General features: G+C 62.4%; 1 protein-coding gene across 1 annotated transcript in view; it reads right to left on the bottom strand.

Moving 5' to 3' along the window:
* ONECUT3 (one cut homeobox 3) overlaps positions 1-18,366 on the bottom strand; it is a 28,820-nt gene extending 10,454 nt beyond the window's left edge. The window contains exon 1 of the mRNA XM_055371131.1: positions 17,018-18,366. Coding sequence (XP_055227106.1) covers positions 17,018-18,209 — 1,192 coding nt within the window. The 5' untranslated portion in view covers positions 18,210-18,366. The remainder of the gene's footprint in view (positions 1-17,017) is intronic.
* Positions 18,367-18,764: the final 398 nt, after the last annotated feature.

Below are 18,764 nucleotides of genomic sequence, written 5' to 3'. Positions count from 1 at the left end.
TCTTTGTGTCAAGAGCTTTATATGTATCTGGTCACTCAATTCTTAACAATAATTCTTGTTTTGTTTTGAGACAGGGTCTTGCTGTGTTGCCCAGGCTGGAGTGCAGTGGTGCAATCACGACTCACTGCATCCTTGAACTCCTGGGCTCAAGCAATCCTTCCACCTCAGCCTCCCAAGTAGGTGGGACCACGGGTGCACACCACCACATCTGGCTAATTAAAAAAAAAAAAAACAAAAAACCCCACAAACATATATATATGTTTTTTGTTTGTTTATAGAAATGTGGTCTCACTATGTTGTCCAGGCTGGTCTCTAACTCCTGGGTTCAAGCAGTCCTCTAGCTTCGGCTTCCCAAAGTGCTGGGGTTACAGGCATGAATCACAGTACCCAGCCTCAATCCTTACAATAATTCTACAAGGCAGGGGGTTTTCTCCTTATTTACTCAGAGAATGTGAGCCACCCCTCAGGCTTGCCCAGCCAGTCCCAATAAGGCAGCCCAGAAAACAGAGTCCACTGGCCTAGATGGGGGAGGGAGGTAGGATGCATATCGTCCCTTTCCCACCCCACCTCCCAGGCTCCAATCTGGTGCCTAATGGGGACCCCAGAGGCAGAGGCTGGGGGAGGGGCCGGGCCAGGCAGAGTCTGAAAAAACTTCCCGTTTTGTCGATCGCAGCAAAAAGAGGCTCTGCTGCCCCCCTTCCCGGCGTTCAATCTAATTACAGCTCCTCACAGCCGAGATCGATCCAGTCGGAGCTGTTTACCGCGAGCAGCTTTGTCATTGCTCCCATCCCCCACAGCCGCTGACAGAGGTGTGAGTTGGAGTAGGGGGGCCGCCTGGATGCCCCCTCTGTGCGTCCCCTACCCATCACCACCGCCACCTGACCCCCGCCAGCACCCCACCCGACATCAGGTTCACCCCCACGCCAATCCTAAAGGCCACCCCTGTGCCAACCCAGAGGCCATGGTGGTTATGGACCCCTTGTGCAGAAGTGAAAACTGAGGCTTGGAGAGAAGGACTGACGGGGCTCAGAGTGGGGACGGGGGTAAAGCCCTGGACTTGGCCCTGGTACCAACCACCAGCCTCATGCTGCCAGGGCCCACCATTGCCACCTCTGCCACGTGACCTCCACCAGCCTCCAATGAGGCCTCCACTTCCGTCCTCTCCTCCACCATCACTCCTGCACCACCAATGTCAGTGCTATCCCATCACACCCTCCATATCACCTCCAACTCCAGCACCTCCTCCTCCTCCACCACCTCCACCTCCTCCTTCATCACCTCTTCCTTCACCACCTCCACCTCCATCACCTCCACCTCCAGCACCTCTTCCTTCACCACCTCCACCTCCACGACCTCCACCTCCATCTCCATCACCTCCACCTCCAGCATCTCCTCCTCCATCACCTCCACCTCCACTTCCACCACCTCCACCTCCAGCAACTCCACCACCTCCACCGTCACCTCCACCTCCACTTCCACCTCCACCACCTCCACCATCACCTCCACCTCCACTTCCACCTCCATTACCTCCACCTCCAGCACCTCTACCTCTACCTCCTCCACCTCCACCTCCACCACCTCCACCTCCATCACCTCCACCTCCAGCACCTCTTCCTTCACCACCTCCACCTCCATCTCCATCACCTCCACCTCCAGCACCTCCTCCTCCATCACCTCCACCTCCAGCACCTCTTCCTTCACCACCTCCACCTCCATCTCCATCACCTCCACCTCCAGCACCTCCTCCTCCATCACCTCCACCTCCTCCAGCACCACCTCCTCCTCCATCACCTCTTCCTTCACCACCTCCACCTCCAGCACCTCCTCCTCCATCACCTCCACTTCCACCACCTCCATCACCTCCACCACCTCCACCGTCACCTCCACCTCCACCACCTCCACCATCACCTCCACCTTCACCATCACCTCCAACTCCACTTCCACCTCCATTACCTCCACCTCCAGCACCTCTACCTCTACCTCCTCCACCTCCACCTCCATCACCTCCACCACCTCCACCATCACCTCCACCACCTCCTCATCTACCACCTCCACCGCCACCTCCACCTCCATTACCTCCACCTCCAGCACCTCTACCTCCACCTCCTCCACCTCCACCTCCACCATCACCTCCACCACCATCTCTTCCACCTCCACCATCACCTCCACTACCTCCACCTCCATTATCTCCACCTCCAGCACTTCTACCTCCACCTCCTCCACCACCATCACCTCCACTTCTACCTCCATTACCTCCACCTCCACCTCCATCACCTCCACCCCCTCCACCATCACCTCCACCACCTCCTCCACCTCCACCTCCTCCACCTCCACCAACTCCACCTCCTCCATCTCCACCTCCACCACCTTCTCCACCTCCACCTCCTCCACCTCCATCACTTCCATCATCACCTCCATCTCCACCTCCATCACCTTTACCTCCACCAGCCCCATCACCTCCACCCCCATCACCTCTACCTCCACCACCGCCATCTCCATCACCTCCACCACTTCCACCTCCATCACCCCTACCTCCATCACCTCCACCACCTCCACCCCATCACCCCTACCTCCATCACCTCCACCACCTCCACCTCCACCTCCATCACCTCTACCTCCACTACCTCCACCCCCACCCTCATCACCCCTACATCCATCACTTCCACCTCTACCACCTCCATCACCTCCACCTCCACCTCCAGCACCTCCACCTCTACCTCCACCACCACCTCCATCACCTCCACCTCCATCACCTCCACCTCTACCTCCATCACCTCCTCCATCACCTTCACCTTCCACCCCCATCACCACCTCCATCACCTCCACCTTCCACCTCCACCACCACCTCCATCACCTCTACCCCCATCACCTCCACCTCCACCACCTCCACCTCTACCTCCATCACCTCCTCCATCACCTTCACCTTCTACCCCCATCACCACCTCCATCACCTCCACCTTCCACCTCCCCACACCTCCTCCATGACCTTTCTTTTACTCACCCCCTTCCTCTGTTTTCTTCACCTCCCCCTGATTTCCTTCATTATCCTCATCAACACTGCTGAACCCCATCCTGGGATTCTCCTAGTATGTGGCCAGCACTGGATACTCAGCCCCTGGTTCCATCACCAGCAGCTCCCGACCTGTAGTCGGGGGGATAGAGAGTGGCCCCCAACACAGACCTTGGCCACCAAGCTGGAGGAGGAGTGGGGCGGGGCCAGGCTGTCAGGCTTGCTCTGGGACCCTAGGCGAGTCCCATTCCTTTGGAGGCCTCAGTCCCTTCCTTTGTAAAGACAGTGCGCCCCCTTCAGGCATGTCCCGGTGCAGGCCAGTCCTTCCTGGGCTCCTGAGCTCTTCCAGGCGCTTCCCTCTCCCCATCCACCACCAGCCGCCTCTCTGTCCGGCCTCCGCCGCTGGCCTCGCTCACTCAGCTCCTTTGCACGACGGTTCTCTCTGCCTGGTTGCTCTTCCCCAAGTCCCCTCCTGCCCCCCTCAGCTCCTTCTAGTCTCTGCTCAGGTATCTCCTTCCCTGCGAAGCTACCCCAACACCCCTTGTCTGATCCCACAACTCTCCCTGTCACCCCTGCCACCTTCTTTTCACAGCAATTCACCTGCTCTGTCCAGGGGCCCCATTGATTGAGGGTTTGGGTCCTGACAGGATGCCCACTCCCTGCAGCCAGCCCTGCACCTCCTCCAGGACCCTGGGGACTGAGGCCCTGATTCCAGGAGCAATCACCCCCGAGAGGCTCTGATCTGAGGACTCCAGGTACCCCACCCATCCCATCTCCCCAACGGTTATCAGTCTTTTTGGAACCTAAGGATGAGGAAGATCTGGGGCTGGTTCCTGGGGGGTCCCCGGGGCCCTGGGAGGAGATCAAAGATCAACTAGAAGAGACGGAGACCCCACGCCCACATCTGAGCCCATGCACAGGGAGCCCGGCAAACGCAGTCATGGTGGCTTTACTGTAGCGTCCAGCCTCCCGCCCCAGGGTACCGTCCTGGGCCTGCGCCGCCGCCCCCAGCATCAACAAGGCGGTCGTTTTATTTTCTGGGCAGGTGGGATCAGGAAATCTGTGGGCGGGGAGGTCCCGGGGGTGTGGCCGCCCCTTCGCTCAGTTATCCCTGCTGTTCCCGCTGTGTCCAGCAGAGGGCAGCCGTCCCTGCCCCAACCCAGGAAAGGGCGGGGGCTGTAGGCTGTGTCTCATGGCGGGGAAAGGGGGCTGGACTGGGGGAGATCCTCAAGTTCCGGATGAAGGCGTTTCCTGCAGACCCCTTGGGATTTGGCCCCCACACACCAGCTCTATCCCACTTCCTGCCTTTCTAAAAGTTGCTGGGGACAGCCGACCATCCCGGGGCCCAAGAGGGTGGTCTGACCTGCTGCCCTCTTGGGCCCTGCCTGGTGTTGGACCATCTTAGCCTCAGTTTCCCCAACTGTAAGATGGTCTTGATCATGGTTGGGCTGTGGGGAAGGGTCTAGCCAGAAAAGTCCTGAATGAATACGGCAGGGCTAACAAGAGGCTCCCAGCTCCCATCTGGGGGTCCCTGAGAGGAGCTGGGCTCTGGGAGACACTTGCCTTCCAACCACGAAGTTTCCCCCTCCCTCAAGGAAGGCCTTGAGCCTCAGGTTTTCTCTCAGGATCTTCCTGGAGAGGGGAGAAATGGAGAAACTGGGGCCAAGAGTAGAAAGTTGGGTCACTCCAGCCAGAGAACTCCTACACATTCCTCAACGCCCAGGAGCAATGGCCTCTCCCCAGGAAGTCCCTCCCTCCCCCCGCAGCAGAGCCCGGGGCCCCTCCTCTGGGACTCCCAGGGGCCACTGTTCCTCCTTTTAGCCTCGTGGGGCCTGAGATCTTTCTGTGGCCCAGCACAGGGTGGAGGTATAGGCAGGGGCTGAGTGATTGTGCAGTGACTAACATGTTCCTGGGTTGTCCTACACGAGGGTGGTGGAGCATGGGGGTGGTCTCAGCCCAGCCTGCAAGACCCTGCTGCGGAAGACCAGCAGCCACTGCCCTGGAGCGCCGGGTGGGACAGTGGGGCTCCCCGAGTGCCCTCAGCAGGAAGCCAGTAGCTGAGCAGGGGCCCTGAATTCACTCATTGCTGCAGCCCAAGCTGGGGCCCACCTGTCAACCCCCATCACCCTCCAAGAGGGGACCAGCCCCTCTCCTCCTCCTCACCCCTCCTTTCCCCATCATCCTCCAAGAGGGGACCAGCCCCTCTCCTCCTCCTCACCCCTCCTTTCCCCATCACCCTCCAAGAGGGGAACAGCCCCTCTCCTCCTCCTCACCCCTCCTTTTCCACTCACCCTCCCTCCCTCTCCCCTCTCTGCTCTTTTCTTTTCCTCCCTTTCCTTCCCTCCCTCTCTTTACCTCCCTCCCCTCCCCTCTTCCCCTTCCTTCCCTCACTTCCCTTCCTTCCCTCTCCCCCTCCTCCTCCTTCTTTCCCCCTTCATCCTCCCCTTCATCCAGAGGCCTTTGGAGGGGCTGGGCTTGTAATGGGGAGGCCTTCAGGATGCAGCATCCGCCTCACCCCTGGAGGCGGGCCCGTGGGTGCCTCTGCGCGCGCCTGACGTTGGCCGCGTGCGGGCTGAGGGTGCCAGCCTCCGTCCACCATCGGGTGTGCCCGCGTGGGGCTGCCTGAGGCTTCCCAAATGTCCCGGCGGGGTGGAGGGCGAAGTCTGAGCGAGGTGCTGTGTGTGGGTGGGCGGCGCCTGCACGGGCGCTCAACCACGATGGGGGTCGGCAGCCTTGCACATCCAAACCCCACCCAAGTGAGAAGCTAAGAAACCTGTGACCGTTAGGAAAGCTGTTCCCGTTCTGGGCGGGAAAACCGGCGTCAGCTTGCGGGGCCTGGACGGGCGGTGGATGAGGCAACGGATCTCGGTGTGACATCCCTGTGTGGGATGCAGCTGGCTCGCGGTGTGGACGTGAGACGTGAGAGCTGTGGGGTTTGCAGGGTCTTGGGCTGAGTCTGGGTGTCACCCCGCAGAAGCCTGCGGTGTGGGATACGCATCCATGTCCGCCCAGCCCCAGGGTGGGCTCCTCTCTGCCTACTCCTGCTCCCCTCACCACTGCGGCCATGGGGACGCGGGTGGGCTCTGCGGGCTGAGTGGCCTTGAACGCGCACCCTGGCCTCTCTGGACACCAGGTTCCTGGTTTATCAAGTGGACACAGTGACCCAGAGCCCTGTGTCCCCACCGGGCCGCAGTCCCGAGAGTCATGAAGGAATGAACGCCGAAGCGCGGACCTGCAACCGACTCATCCATTCACCATTCAGGGAGCAGCTGCTGCGTGAGGCCAGAGAGAGGCAGCTCCAGGAGCTGTCCTCCACTCACAGTCACAGGACAGCGTGAAGCGGCGGCTGCCTGGGACTCTGCTCCCCAACGAGGAGGCCAGCTCCGCTCTGAGTCCAGGAAAGGGGGAGAGAGGACGCCTTTGGGTGGGTACTGGAGGGGAGGCGCGGGCTCCACTGGGCTCTGTGAGGCCTCCGAGTGGATACACTGCTGGCTGGGAGGGAGGATGGACCAGAAGACCAGGCCCAGGCTTCGGGACAGCTGGAGGGAGGGTCCCTGAAGCCCAGTGGACGCCGGCAGTGCTGGGGGCGGCACGGCAGGAGAGGCACAAGCCAGGGTGGCACCAGGAGTGGGGGACGTGGAGGCTCCTGGGGGGTCCCCAAGGTCCAGGGAGGAGATCAAAGAGCAACTAGAGGAGATGGAGACCAGCTGGGCAATGCCCAAGGGGAGAAGAAGACGCCCCAGGATGCAGCAATGGGCGATTCAAGTGACCGTCCCCTGTCCCTCTGTGCCCGACAGTCTGTACAGTGCCCCAAACCACCAAGCCACGTGAGTCTACCCCGCTGTGTGCCCATCCTCCCCGTGTCCTGGAGCCGGAGATCCCCTCCCTCAGCCACCTCTGGCTTCAGGGAGCAGACAATTCAATATGGAGCCCGGTCTCCGGCTGGGATGATGACCGGTTTCCTTGGCGACGCGTCCTGTCCCCGCCACCAGCTGCCCGGCCCCAGATGTGGGTTGAACTGATGCCCCCCTCCCATGCTGGGGTCTTGTCCCCCCTGTGCATCCCCCCCGTGGCCTCTCCAGACCCGAGTCAGTGGGTGACTTGCCCAAGGTCACATGTCCAGTTACTGTGGGGGGCCCGGGTCACATACCTACACCCTCTGTCTACACCCTGCACCCCTGGGGGAGCTGGAAAATTGATTCCCATGGGTGGGAGGCAGTGGAACCTTCTCCAAGGAGATGGGGCTGAGTCATACCCCAGGCGTGGACCCCCAGAGGCCTCCCCAGCCCCTCATCTGGCCCCACTCTGTTCCCGCTACCCCTCCACTCTGGGTGGCTTACCCTCCGCATGCCTGCCCTGCCCACATCTCACGCGGAGCCCACCTTGGCCTCAGCAGGCGCCCAGCCTCCCTCTTGTCCCCACCCCTCTCCCTCCAGCTTTCCCCGCCAGCCTCCCCTGATGGGATTTTAATGACTGCATTTTCAAATTAGTTCTGAGCCTTCAAAGACTTAACCGGGAAACGCGTTTCCACTTGGACTCTCGGGCTGTCCCTCCCTCGTGGCTCCATCTGGAGGCTGGGCCGCCATGGGGTGGGGGCATGGGGGTGTCAGGGGGCACCTCTCACCCTCGGACATTCAGCTACAGAGACCCACCCCATTCAGGCACCCTCAAACAGGAGCAAAGCCAGTGGGCAAACACACGCACGCACAAGGCGTTGATTTTTTAAAAAAATGTTACGGAGACACAGCGCCTGCAGTGGGAAATGGATTTGAAAAAGATGACAGGAAAGGAATCAGTGATAAGAGGCGGCTGAAGCGGCCACCCAGAAAGGCGCTGGGGAGGCTGACCCAGCGGTTCAATTATTGGGAAATTAATCCACAGATAAACTCACACTCCTAAAATGATCCGCCCCGGACGTATTCACTGCAGCCGCTATGGTGACCGCGAACGACTGGAAACAGCCTAAATGTCAGTGGGGCGGGGAAGTGGTTCAGGAAAACCTGAAACCACCGCCGAGTCAGAGAGTACTAGGCAGCCGGCAAAAATGACCAGGATGCGCGCTTCACGGATCTGAGCGGGGGGAAGAATCGCGGAGCATCTGAAGCTCCCCTTTCTGTTAAAAAAAAAAAAAAAAGGGAAATAAAAAGAATGTATCCCTGGAGCGCAGCCTTTTGCAAGAAGGAGAAATACAAACTGTGATTTGCAGAAGGGAGGGCAGTGGAAGCCACCTCATCTTGCGTTTAAATTCGGAAACTGGCGAATGCGTTAACTATTGTAAAATCATGTCGATTTATTTGTTTATCATTTTTTGAGACAGGGTCTGCCTGTGTTGCCCAGGCTGGAATGAAGTGACGCAGTCATGTCTCACTGCAGCCTCGACCTCCCTTGCTCAAGAGATCCTCCTGGTTCAGCCTTCTGAGTAGCCGGGGCCACAGATGTACACCACCACATCTGGCTATTTTTTTTTTTTTTTTTTGAGATGGAGTCTCACTCTGTCACCCAGGCTGCCGGAGTGCAATCGTGCAATCTCGGCTCACTGCAACCTCTGCCTCCTGGGTTCAAGCGATTCTCCTGTCGCAGCCTCCAGAGTAGCTGGGATTGCAGGCACGTGCCACCAGGCCCGGCTAATTTTTGTATTTTTAGTAGACATGGGGTTTCGCCGTGTTGGCCAGGCTGGTCTCGAACTCCTGGCCTCAGATGATCCACCCACCTCGGCCTCCCAAGGTGCTGAGATTACAGGCGTGAGCCACCGCGCCCGGCCACATCTGGCTAATTTAAAAACATTTTTATAGAGATGGGGTCTCCCTATTGCCCAGGCTGGTCTGGAACTCCTGGCCTCAAGAAATCCTCTTGCCTTGGCCTCCCAAAGTGCTGGGACTACAGGCATGAGCCTCCCCGCCGGGCCAAAAGAATGTAGAATATTTTAGGGAACCAGGGAGCAAAAACAAGGGAGGTGGAGGAGGGGAGGAGGAACGTGTCTTGTCCTCCCACTGCGCTGGAGCTGAGCGCACCCGGGACGGCAGTGGTTCTGGGGCGCCGGACAGGGAAGAAGAACACTCGCGCCTGGTGCGGCGCGGTTTCCCCTGGGGTGGGATGCGGGGGTGGGATGGTGGGCGCCTGCTGGGGGCTGCGCTTTCCTGCGGAGCCCGCACCAGTGACCCTGAGGCTCCAAGGCCGCGGGCGCGTGGTCCCGGGTCCCGGGTCTCCTGGCGCCGGGGCACGTGCGTCCAGGTCCTGTCAGGCTGTTGGGGGCCGGGCGCGCTCTGGGATCCACACACCCGCCGAGGACCGACGTGCGCAACGCGACGGCCCCAGCCCGACTCCGCAGCTTCCCGGGTGCTGCGGGACGGCGTTTGCTGGGTGATGGAAACTGAGGCACAGTCATCCCCCCAGCAGGTCCTTGGACGGGAAAGGGCGCTTGGAAATGCGTGGACCCCTGCTGCCCCGCAACTAGCGTCCCCCACTCGCTCATCCCACTCACTGAGGGTCTGCTCCACCTTCCCAAAGCCCCAGCTCCAGGGAGGAGAGCCCAGCAGCTTCTGTCCCGACTCCCAGAGAGGAGGGCAGGAGGGCAAGAGGGCTGGAGGGCTGGCGGGCGCAGCTGGGGGCGCGCGGAAGGCTCGCAGGACCCTCAGCAGCCAGCACGAGGGTCTCCAGATGGCGCAGCCACTGCGTGCAGGGGGAGATGGGGCGTCTTCCAGATGTCCCCGCACCCGACTTAGGGGAGTTGCTGGCTCAAGACTCTGCCGGAGGGCGGATGGGGGTCCTGGGTCAGTCTGCACTCGTCCCAGTGTGAACGGAGGCGTCTACACACGTGTCTCCGGGGGCGTCTACACTTGTGACCCGGGCACGCCTCTCCAGCAGCCTGTGCCAGGCACATCTTCCGGTCTTTGTTTCTCTCTGCTGTGAATCTGTGGCTCTGAGGTCATGACTTGGTAGCTCGGAGGGGTCCCCCATCGCCCCCCACATCTGCCCACACTCGGGACTCAGGAGGGGTGCCGGTTTCTCAGCCCCCTCACATTAGCACCTACTTGGCAGAGGGAAAACTGAGGCCGTAGGTGTCCCAAGGCTGCCCAAGGTCAGCTGGGTCTCCCTGGCTCCTGGTTCAGCCTCTCCCTACCCCACCAGTGCTTCCCTCCCTATTGATCAGGGCCCATATTTAATTAAGAACTTGATTCCACCCAGCGCCAGCTCTCCCGGGTAAGCCGGGCTACCTGCCGGCGACTTACAAAGGCTCAGCCTCCCTCCTAACAGCTGCTCAGGACTTTCCCACCTCCCAGCCTTTGTCCCTGCTGGTCCCACCGGCCAGAAGTCCCCTCCCACATCCACGCAGGAGGCCAGGGTCAGGCACTGTAGGCCACCACAGGAAACCACATTTATATCTTAGGGCTCTGGGGAGCCATGGGGCAGGGTGCCAACCCAAAGTGGCCATGCAAAGCTCCCTTAGGATGTGGGGGAGACGGCAGTGAGAAGGAGGAGAGGGCTGGGCACCGTGGCTCATGCCTGTCATCCCAGCACTTTGGGTGGCCGAGGTGGGTGGATCATCTGAGGTCAGGAGTTCGAAACCAGCCTGGTCAACGTGGTGAAACCCGGTCTCTACTAAAAACACAAAAATTAGCTGGGCGTGGTGGCTCGTGCCTGTAATCTCAGCTACTTGGTAGGCTGAGGCAGGAGAATTACTTGAACCCGGGAGGCAGAGGTTGCAGTGAGCCGAGATTGCGCCACTGCACTCCAGCCTGGACGACAAGAGCAAAACTCCAGCTCCAAAAAAAAAAAAAAAAAAAGCGGGAATGGAGCTGGGAGGCCATGATGGAGGCAGAGGAGGAGACCACCATAGTGGTTTAGACTAGAGTGGTAATGGTTGTTGGAGAAGCAGCACGGAATGGGAGGGAGATTCAGGGAGAAGAATGAATGGTCATGATTACTTCTAGGACTTCAGGCTAAGAGGACTTCAGAGCCAAAGGCCAGCTCCAGCCCCTCACCACTCAAGAGACTCCCCCAGACTCCTCTGTGTTGGGGGCGAGCGTCCCTGTCTCCCAGGCTACAGAAAGGAATTATTGGGACTGAGGCTGACGTTGGGAGGGGGAGGTCTGCTGGGAAAAGCAAAAGCGGGTATGGTCCTGGGGGCTCTGAGCTGGACTTGGTGAGGCTGGGACCTGGCCCCCCCCCCCACCGCCCATCCTCTCTGGGAGTCTCCGGTGGTCTCCCAGGTGAGAGGACTCACATGCCCACAACATCATCATACTTGGAGGTGCTGGAGGACGGGGGGAAGTGCAGCGCAGGCCTCACCACCCCTAAAGGATGTGGCTCCTGTGAGGTGGGGAGGCGGAACTGGCCGGTCACCTGGCCCCACCTGAGGATCGGCCAAGTGGCTGAGAACGTGGAAAGTGCCACCCCCCTCTGGTCCCTTCTCTGTGGTCCTTGACCTCAATACACCTCCAAGCCTTCGTCCCGAAGCGTCACCTTCCTGGAATGCTCCCCCGTCTCTGCTGGAGCTCAGGGAGCCTGGGCATCTCCAGCCTAGTGTTAGGCCCACCAGACTCAGCGGGGTCGGAGCAGCCGAAAGCCCCACGCCCTGGTCCTGTTATGGCCCCTCCTGGCGGAAGCTGGCTTCACATCAGAAGCAGTGTGGGGCTCTGGCAAGCGCCTTTCTCTTCAGCCTCAGCTTGCTGGTCTGTAGGGTGGGCATGGGAACCGCATCGGGTTCAAAATGTCATTCCGGGCAGGTGAGCTGAGGAGGAGGGGAAGGGCTGTGGGCACCCAGTGGGACCCCTCCCCATCTCCCTTCCCCTCTGCACGGGAGGCAGGAGCCTGATCCCTGATCCTGGCCCAGGTCCCTAGCTAGGGCTGCTCCTCCCCGGGCCCTGAAGTTTTGTGGGAGGGTGCTGGTTTGGGGGCACCACAGTCACCTGAGTCTCGCGCGCAGCCCCACGTGGGTCTGGTTCTCATGGCCCTGGGCACGGTCTGGGTCTATCCACACTCCGTGCATCCCTGTAGAAACCTACGGTGGCCCCTTCAGACCCCTGAGCCCCTCCAGCACCTCATACCCCCTCTCTTAGGCGTCATTTCATTCTGCCCGTTTCTCAGATAAGAAAACTGAGGCTCAAGTCCTTTTGCCAGGGATCAGCCAGGGACAGAGCCCAGGGAAGGCCCGGGTCTCCAAGCCCCCGACCTTGGTTATCTCTACTGTCTAGTGGCGTGGGGCATCTTTTTCTGGGGGTGTCCGTAAGAGGCGTGGACCCCTTGCAGTGGAAAGTGGGGTTTTTGCAAAAGGCACAGGGGTCTTTACCTCTCTCCTCTCTCCCCTTCCTTCCCTCCCTTCCCTCTCCTCCTCCTCCTCCTCTCCCTGCTCATCCCTCCCCTTCATCCAGAGTTTGGGTGGGGCTTCCAGAGTGCTTGTGGGGGGTGGACACCTGTCCCTTTAAGGGGGACTCCCAGATTGCCTCGCCCATTTCAACCTCAGCCCTTGATGGTGGCAGCGGGTAGGGGGAGAAGTGGGGGAGGGAGGGCCTGTATGAGCCTGGGTGGGGAAGAGGTTCTGCCTCTTTTTCCTTTGCATGTCCTTCCCCTCAGGTCCCCAGTCCCTGGCATCCCCCCTGCTCACCCACCACCAAACAGAGGTGCCCAATTCCTGCACCAGCTGCCCTCAGCATGCAACTCCATACACAGCTCTGGTTTTTGTCCCTAGGACAATTTGTTCTGCTTAAGGGCAAAGCATCCCATCCACCTGGGGTTGGGGGGGGGTCCTCCCTGCCTCAGTTTCCCCCATGCTGGGCTCCACCATCCCTCAGGGATTCTGGGCTCCTGCCTCCGCATGGTGCCCACAGGAGGAGATGAGGCCTTTCTTTCAACCACCTCCATCTAACTTTGTGTTATCTATATACGTATTTTTTTTCTGATCAGTTACAAAAAATACTTTTCCTCCGGAGTTGCAATTTAAACAATATTTGAAGACGGCCGAAGCTATCGACCCGGTGACGGTGATGAATTAGAGACGGTAATTCGAATTCATCGACCGCCCCCACCCCCGCCGAGGAGCCCGCCCACCCCTCCCCCAGCCCCTCTCCCATAATTACTGTTGGAGACGGCGCCAGGGGAGGGCGTTGACCAGGAGGCAGCTCGGAGTGCGGGACTCGGAGGACCTTGGGGTGGGGGTAGGGTGAGGCTCCCAGCCCCATGGGAATGGGCTTGGGGGCTGCAGGACTCCCAGACGACGGGGTCCAGAATCTGACAGTGTCAGACCCAGAATTCGGCCCGCCACACGCACATTTTACAGATGGGTAAACTGAGGCAAGCAGAACGGGCAGTGGGGCCGGGACTCCGAGGTCTGCGGTGGGGTTTCTTGCGTGCTTTGGTGAAACAAGGAAAACACCCATTGCCCTCTCCCCAGTCCTACCCCATGGGGAAGAAGGAGGGGGCCGTGGGAGGGCGAGGGTGGGCACAGACGCAGCCTCCAGCACCCAGAGTTCCTCTCCCATCTCTGTCTCTGTCTCTCTCTCTTTTTTTTTTTTTTTGGTCTCTCTGCCTCTCTTTTCGTCTCTCCTTCACCTCTGTTCCTTTCTGGGCTTCTTTTTCTCTCCTCCCCGTCTGTTTCTCCCGCTCCCGGTCTCTCCCTCCCCACTCTCTGGTTTTGTCTCGCGACCCCTCCCTCTCTCTCCATCTCCCCCTCTCCCCCTCCCTCTCTCTCCATCTCCCCCTCTCCCCCTCCCTCTCCGTCTGCACCTGCGGGTCTTTCTCCCTCCCTGTCCCCGTCTCTCTCCTGGCCCCGGCGCCCGGCAGGACACTCGGCACCTGCGGAAACGCGTGGCCGGCCCCGAGCCGGGCAAGCGCGACGGGAGACCCGGGGCGCAAAGTTCTCCTTGGAGGAGGCCTGGGGAGGCCCGCGGTGTTCACGGAGCGGGGAATGGGGATGCCCGAGTAGAAAGGGCGGCGAGTCCTCTGCTGCGGGGTTGAAATGGTGCGGGGGCGGGGCGAGGGCAGAGTTCCCTTTCCGAGCACCAGCGTTGGGGCGTCGCCGTCGCCGTGTTAGGTGGAGATGGGGACGCATCCGGCCATCTCCCCCTAACCGCCGCGATTTGCCGCCACTTAACCGCTTTTCATTTGCGCAGCGACCGGAACTAAAGGCCTGGGCCGGAGCCTAATGACCCCGCGGCCCTCGCCCCCGCCACCTCTTACGTCCCAGGCGGAGTCCGGTGGTGTAGATGCGGCCCCCAGGGCACCTGAGACGCGACAGGTGCGCAAGGCTGACGGCGTGAACCCCGCGGCCGCGGGGCTTTGCGGGGCCGCGCGACGGGGCCACGGCGTGGGCAGCGGACTCGGCAGAGAGCAGGAGGGCAGCGTGGTCCGGGTTTATCATCCTCAACACCCCAGCGCCCTGCGGGAGGCTCGGGGTGCCAGGAGCTGCGCTCACCCCTCCGGTTCCCCCACGCACCCCTGAGACGGCGACTGTTCTAACTCTCCCTTCCTCGACAGGAAACCCAGACTCCCAGAGGTGAGACTGTTTGTCACTGTCACAAGTCAGGAAGGCGAGGCACAAACGGAGCCTGTTTCCCCATCTGCAACTCTCCCCGTGGCAGAAAGGGGACGGCGGAGGCCTGGATGGCGGTGGGGTCGGCAGGAGCGAACACCGACCTGGGTGCAGGGTCGGGTGCAGGCGAAGCAGGCGGTGTCCACTCAGGGCGGGTGCTGGGTGCTGCTGACCCGGCTGCGGGGAGTCCACCCCCCTCCATGGGACTTCTCGCCTGCGGTTTGCCCTTCTGTGACGCTCTGGCTGATGTTTTCTGTGGCCCCCAAATCTGCAATTCCAGTACTGCTAATGGGTCATTAGTTACATAACGTGACAGTGGGAAAAATGGAGAGTGGTGTGGACTCTGGGTGCACCCACGGTGGACACAATGTCCCCCAAATATGTGCTAGAGAGGAGGCAGGAGGTGGTGGGTATCGGGCTATAGAAACTGTCCCTGCCTTACTGGTGTGATGGCAACCACTTGGTGTTTAAATGTCAGAGGGAGGCCCGGCGGGGTGGCTCAAGCCTGTGTAATCCCAGCAATTTGGGAGGCAGAAGCGGGCGGATCACCTGAGGTCAGGAGTTTGAGACCAGCCTGGCCAACATGCTGAAACTCCGTCTCTACTAAAAATACAAAAAAAAAAAAAAAAAAAAAAAATAGCCAGGCGTGGTGGCGGGCGTCTGTAATCCCAGCTATTCAGGAGGCTAAGGCGGAAGAATCGCTTGAACCTGGGAGGCAGAGGCTGCAGTGAGCCGAGATCGCACCACTACACTACAGCCTGGGCGACAAGAGTGAAACTCCATCTCAATAAATAAATAGAGCTGCCAGGGGTGTGCCCTCTGCCACCTGAGGCCTCGCACTGCACCTCGAGGGCCGTGGCTGTGTGCGGATATGACCGCCTGTCTGCGGTGAGCGCACGAGTGCCGCTGTATGTGTCATGGGGAGGGGAGCAGGATAGACTGAAATCGTCCAGGTTCCCGGACCTCCCTGAGCACAAGGTTACCCTGCCACACGCGAAAGTCTATTTATTTTCCCGTGCCCCAAGGCAGAAAAATCTAAGAATCCCATAAGAGGTTCCAGCTAGTCACCTTGCTTGCTCTGCAGAAGGGGGAAACTGAGGCCGGCCTCTGGGTCCAGGCTCCCAGGGGGTTGTCTGGTCCTCCTGGGGTGGAGGGAGGGAATGACTTTCTAGGGAGGAACAGCACAGGACCCCCCGCTGTCCTCTCTTTGCCCAGCCCCCCTGCCTGAACGGGCTGCCTGGGGGCACAGCCGCAAGCCCCTCTGCCTCTTTGCTAGTGGGGCGCCTCCCAGAGCCCCCGCCTTTCTCGCCCTTGTGCTCGGAGAAGCGATCGATCAGGCGCCAGCCGCCGCGGCTATTGTCCCTGTGGCCCGGGTGGACAGCCCCCTTCCCAGCACCACCAGGGAAAGAAACCCCCACCTAGGCCAGGGGCCCTCCTGCACCCCTACACCCCCACCTAGGAAATGGGGGCCTGGCCGGGCTGCCTGTCAGAGGGCAGGTGTGGACTTAGCTGTTGTCAGCTGGGAGGGAGGAGGGAGGAGGGTCCCCAGGGGGCCGGTGGCTGAGTATGAGACAGAGACAGAGGCGGAGAGACCGACAGGGAGAAGAGATAATGAGCAGGAACAAGAGCAAAACGGAGAGCAAGAGAAAAACATAGAGATACCAGTGTGTTCCGACCGAGAGAGGAGAGAAGTGGACATGAGAGACACAAAACCCCAAAGCCAGGCGGGCAGGGGCGCGCGCACCCGAGCCACGACCAAACTGCGCGGGGCGGGCGCCGGGTCGGGGTGTGAAGGCCTCCGGGCGGCGCGGGCCGAGGGTCCCCGGGGCCGCCCCTCCCCCGCCATTCTCGGGTGACCTTTGCCAGCGGCCGGAGGGAGAGGGAGGGGGTATCGATCGCGGGGCCGAACTACAAAGAAGCGCGCGCTGGGGCAGGTGGGGGGATGAGCGCGGGCTCGGCCTCTGCTGCTGAGCTGCAGGCGCCCGCCGCAACGTCTCGGAGCTATGTGGCCCGGGGCTGGCGGCTCAACAGCCCCTCTCCACCCATTCTGAAGGAGGGGAGTGGCACCTTAGCGGACAACAGCAGCTCGTTCGGGGACACAGCTCCCTCCAACAGGCGCGCGCTCACACACACACACACGCACACACACAATGAGCTTCCCTGAGGGCTGCTTGGGGAGAGGCTCGGAGCCTCCCAGCAGTCTAACGAGGACTAGAGAACCCCTACGCGCTCCCGAAAGGGGCAGAAGCGGCGACCGGGGGGCGGGGAGGCGGCACAATCCCTTTCTCCCTTTTGGCAACGGTACAAACGGGCAACGGCGCGGATCGCGGTCTAGCTTTCTGATAGGGGGTCCCGGGCTGCCGGGGCGCACGGGCGGGGCTTGGGGCGCTGGCCCCGGGCATCAGGCCGCCGCCCCGCTAGGTGCTCGGGAGTCCAGAGCCGGCGACCCCAGGGTCTGGCCCTGCGCGCCACGCTCCTACCTGCCAAGCGCAGCGCCGACATGCGCTGGAACTCTGGCTCCTGCAGCCACTTCCACATCCTGCGGAAGGTCTCGCGGCCGGATTTGAGCTTGCTCCACGGCTTGGGGTTGCGCAGCAGGTCGGAGAGCGTGCCCTGAGAGCGACACAGGATCCGCTGCGCGAAGATTGCCTGCGGGATGCTGTAGCGCTTCAGCTCCGCCGTGATGCGCTGCGCCACCTCCTTGGTGTTGATCTCCTCGGCCGCTGCGCCCGCGCTGGGGCCGCCGCCGCTCCCGCCGGGGCCGCCGCCTCCCCCGTGCGGCCCGTGTGCCCCGGCCGCCGCCAGCCCGCCCAGCGGCGCCAGCAGCCCCGCGGCGCTCCCGCTGCCCGCTCCGCCGCTGCCTGTGCCGCCGCCGCCTCCGGGCAGCCCGCGGGCCAGTGCGTCCTCCGCGCGTCCCAGCAGCGCGGCGTGCGGCTCGAAGGCGGCGGGCGGCAGCAGCTTGTCCCCAGCCAGGTGGCCTGGCGGGCCGTAGGCGGCCAGCGGCGGGGGTGGCGGCGGCGGCGGGGGCTGCGGGGCGCCGTGCAGCGCGGGCGGCAGCGCGTTGGGCAGCGGCGACAGCGGCGACCCCATGGCGGGCAGCTCCTTGCCGTAGGGTCCGTAGAGGTGGCCCACGGAGGCGAGCGCCGCCCGCTCGTCGCGCATGAGGGTGAAGCTGCCGCTCACGCTGGCAGCCAGACGCTGCGGCGGGGGTGGCGGGGGCGGCGCGGCCGCCGGGTGCGGGTGCGCGTGGGGATGGCCGCCGTGCGCCCCGGCCACGGCCGCGGCCGCCGCGTGCTGGTGGAACTTGTCGGCCACGGCCGCGAGCGGCGGCAGGTGCTGCAGGGGCGTGAGCGTCGTGTAGGTGCCGCCCAGGCCCGGCGCCTCGCAGGCCATGCCCATTGCCGGGTGCAGCGGGCCCGCCAGTTCCCCGCGGAAGTCCGCGCCGCCGCCCGCGCTGCCCGCGCCGCCCGCGCCCCCGGCGCCCCCACCGCCGCCGCCGCCGCCGCCGTCCAGCAGGCTCGCCATGCCGGCCACCAGGCCCGGGCGCCCGGGCGCCACCAGGCCGCGGTGCTGCGCCGCCGCCGAGCGCGCGTGGCCCGGGCTCAGCAGCTCGCCCGCCTGCGCGTGGGCCACGCTGTGCAGGCCCCCCAGGCTCTCCAGGCTCAGCTCCATGCTCGGCTGCCCTCCCGCCGCGCGCGCTCCTCAGCGCCGGCCCCTAGTGCTCAAGGCCGCTGCATGACTCCCGCCCGCTCCCCGGTGGCTGCGCGCGAGGCTGCCAGGCTGCGCGGCGCACGGCCCGGCCCGGCTGCGAGCGCGGCCACCAGGATGTGGCAGGGGAGCGGCCGCCGGCGCCCGGGCCCGGGTCTGACGTCAGCGCCCCCGCCCACCCGCTCCTGCCACCGCTGCCTCCCGCAGCCTCGCTCTCCGCCCGCCCCGGCCCCCTGGAGCACCAAGCAGGCCGAAGTCGGCCAGACTTGGGGCTTCGGCGTCCCTGGCCACTGCGCCCGCCCGCGCCCCCTGGGGCAGGCTGTACCCGGGGGACAGCGGGCGGGGGTCCGAGGACAGACTCTGCCCAGGTGGGGCTGGGGGCCTCGACCCTGAGTGTCCGATTTCGCGTCTCTGTGTGATTCTCTCCAGAGTCCCACATGTGGCTTTCCTGCCTGGCACCCCCAAGTCCATCTCCAGGGAGTTTCTGGGAGTGTGGCTGGACGGTCGCCTGTAATGTAC

This window comes from Gorilla gorilla, chromosome 20, assembly GCF_029281585.2.
Source record: "Gorilla gorilla gorilla isolate KB3781 chromosome 20, NHGRI_mGorGor1-v2.1_pri, whole genome shotgun sequence".
Classification (NCBI taxonomy): Eukaryota; Metazoa; Chordata; class Mammalia; order Primates; family Hominidae; genus Gorilla; species Gorilla gorilla.
The sequence above is the reverse complement of the archived record's forward strand: the minus strand, read 5'-3'. Positions and strand labels throughout refer to the sequence as shown.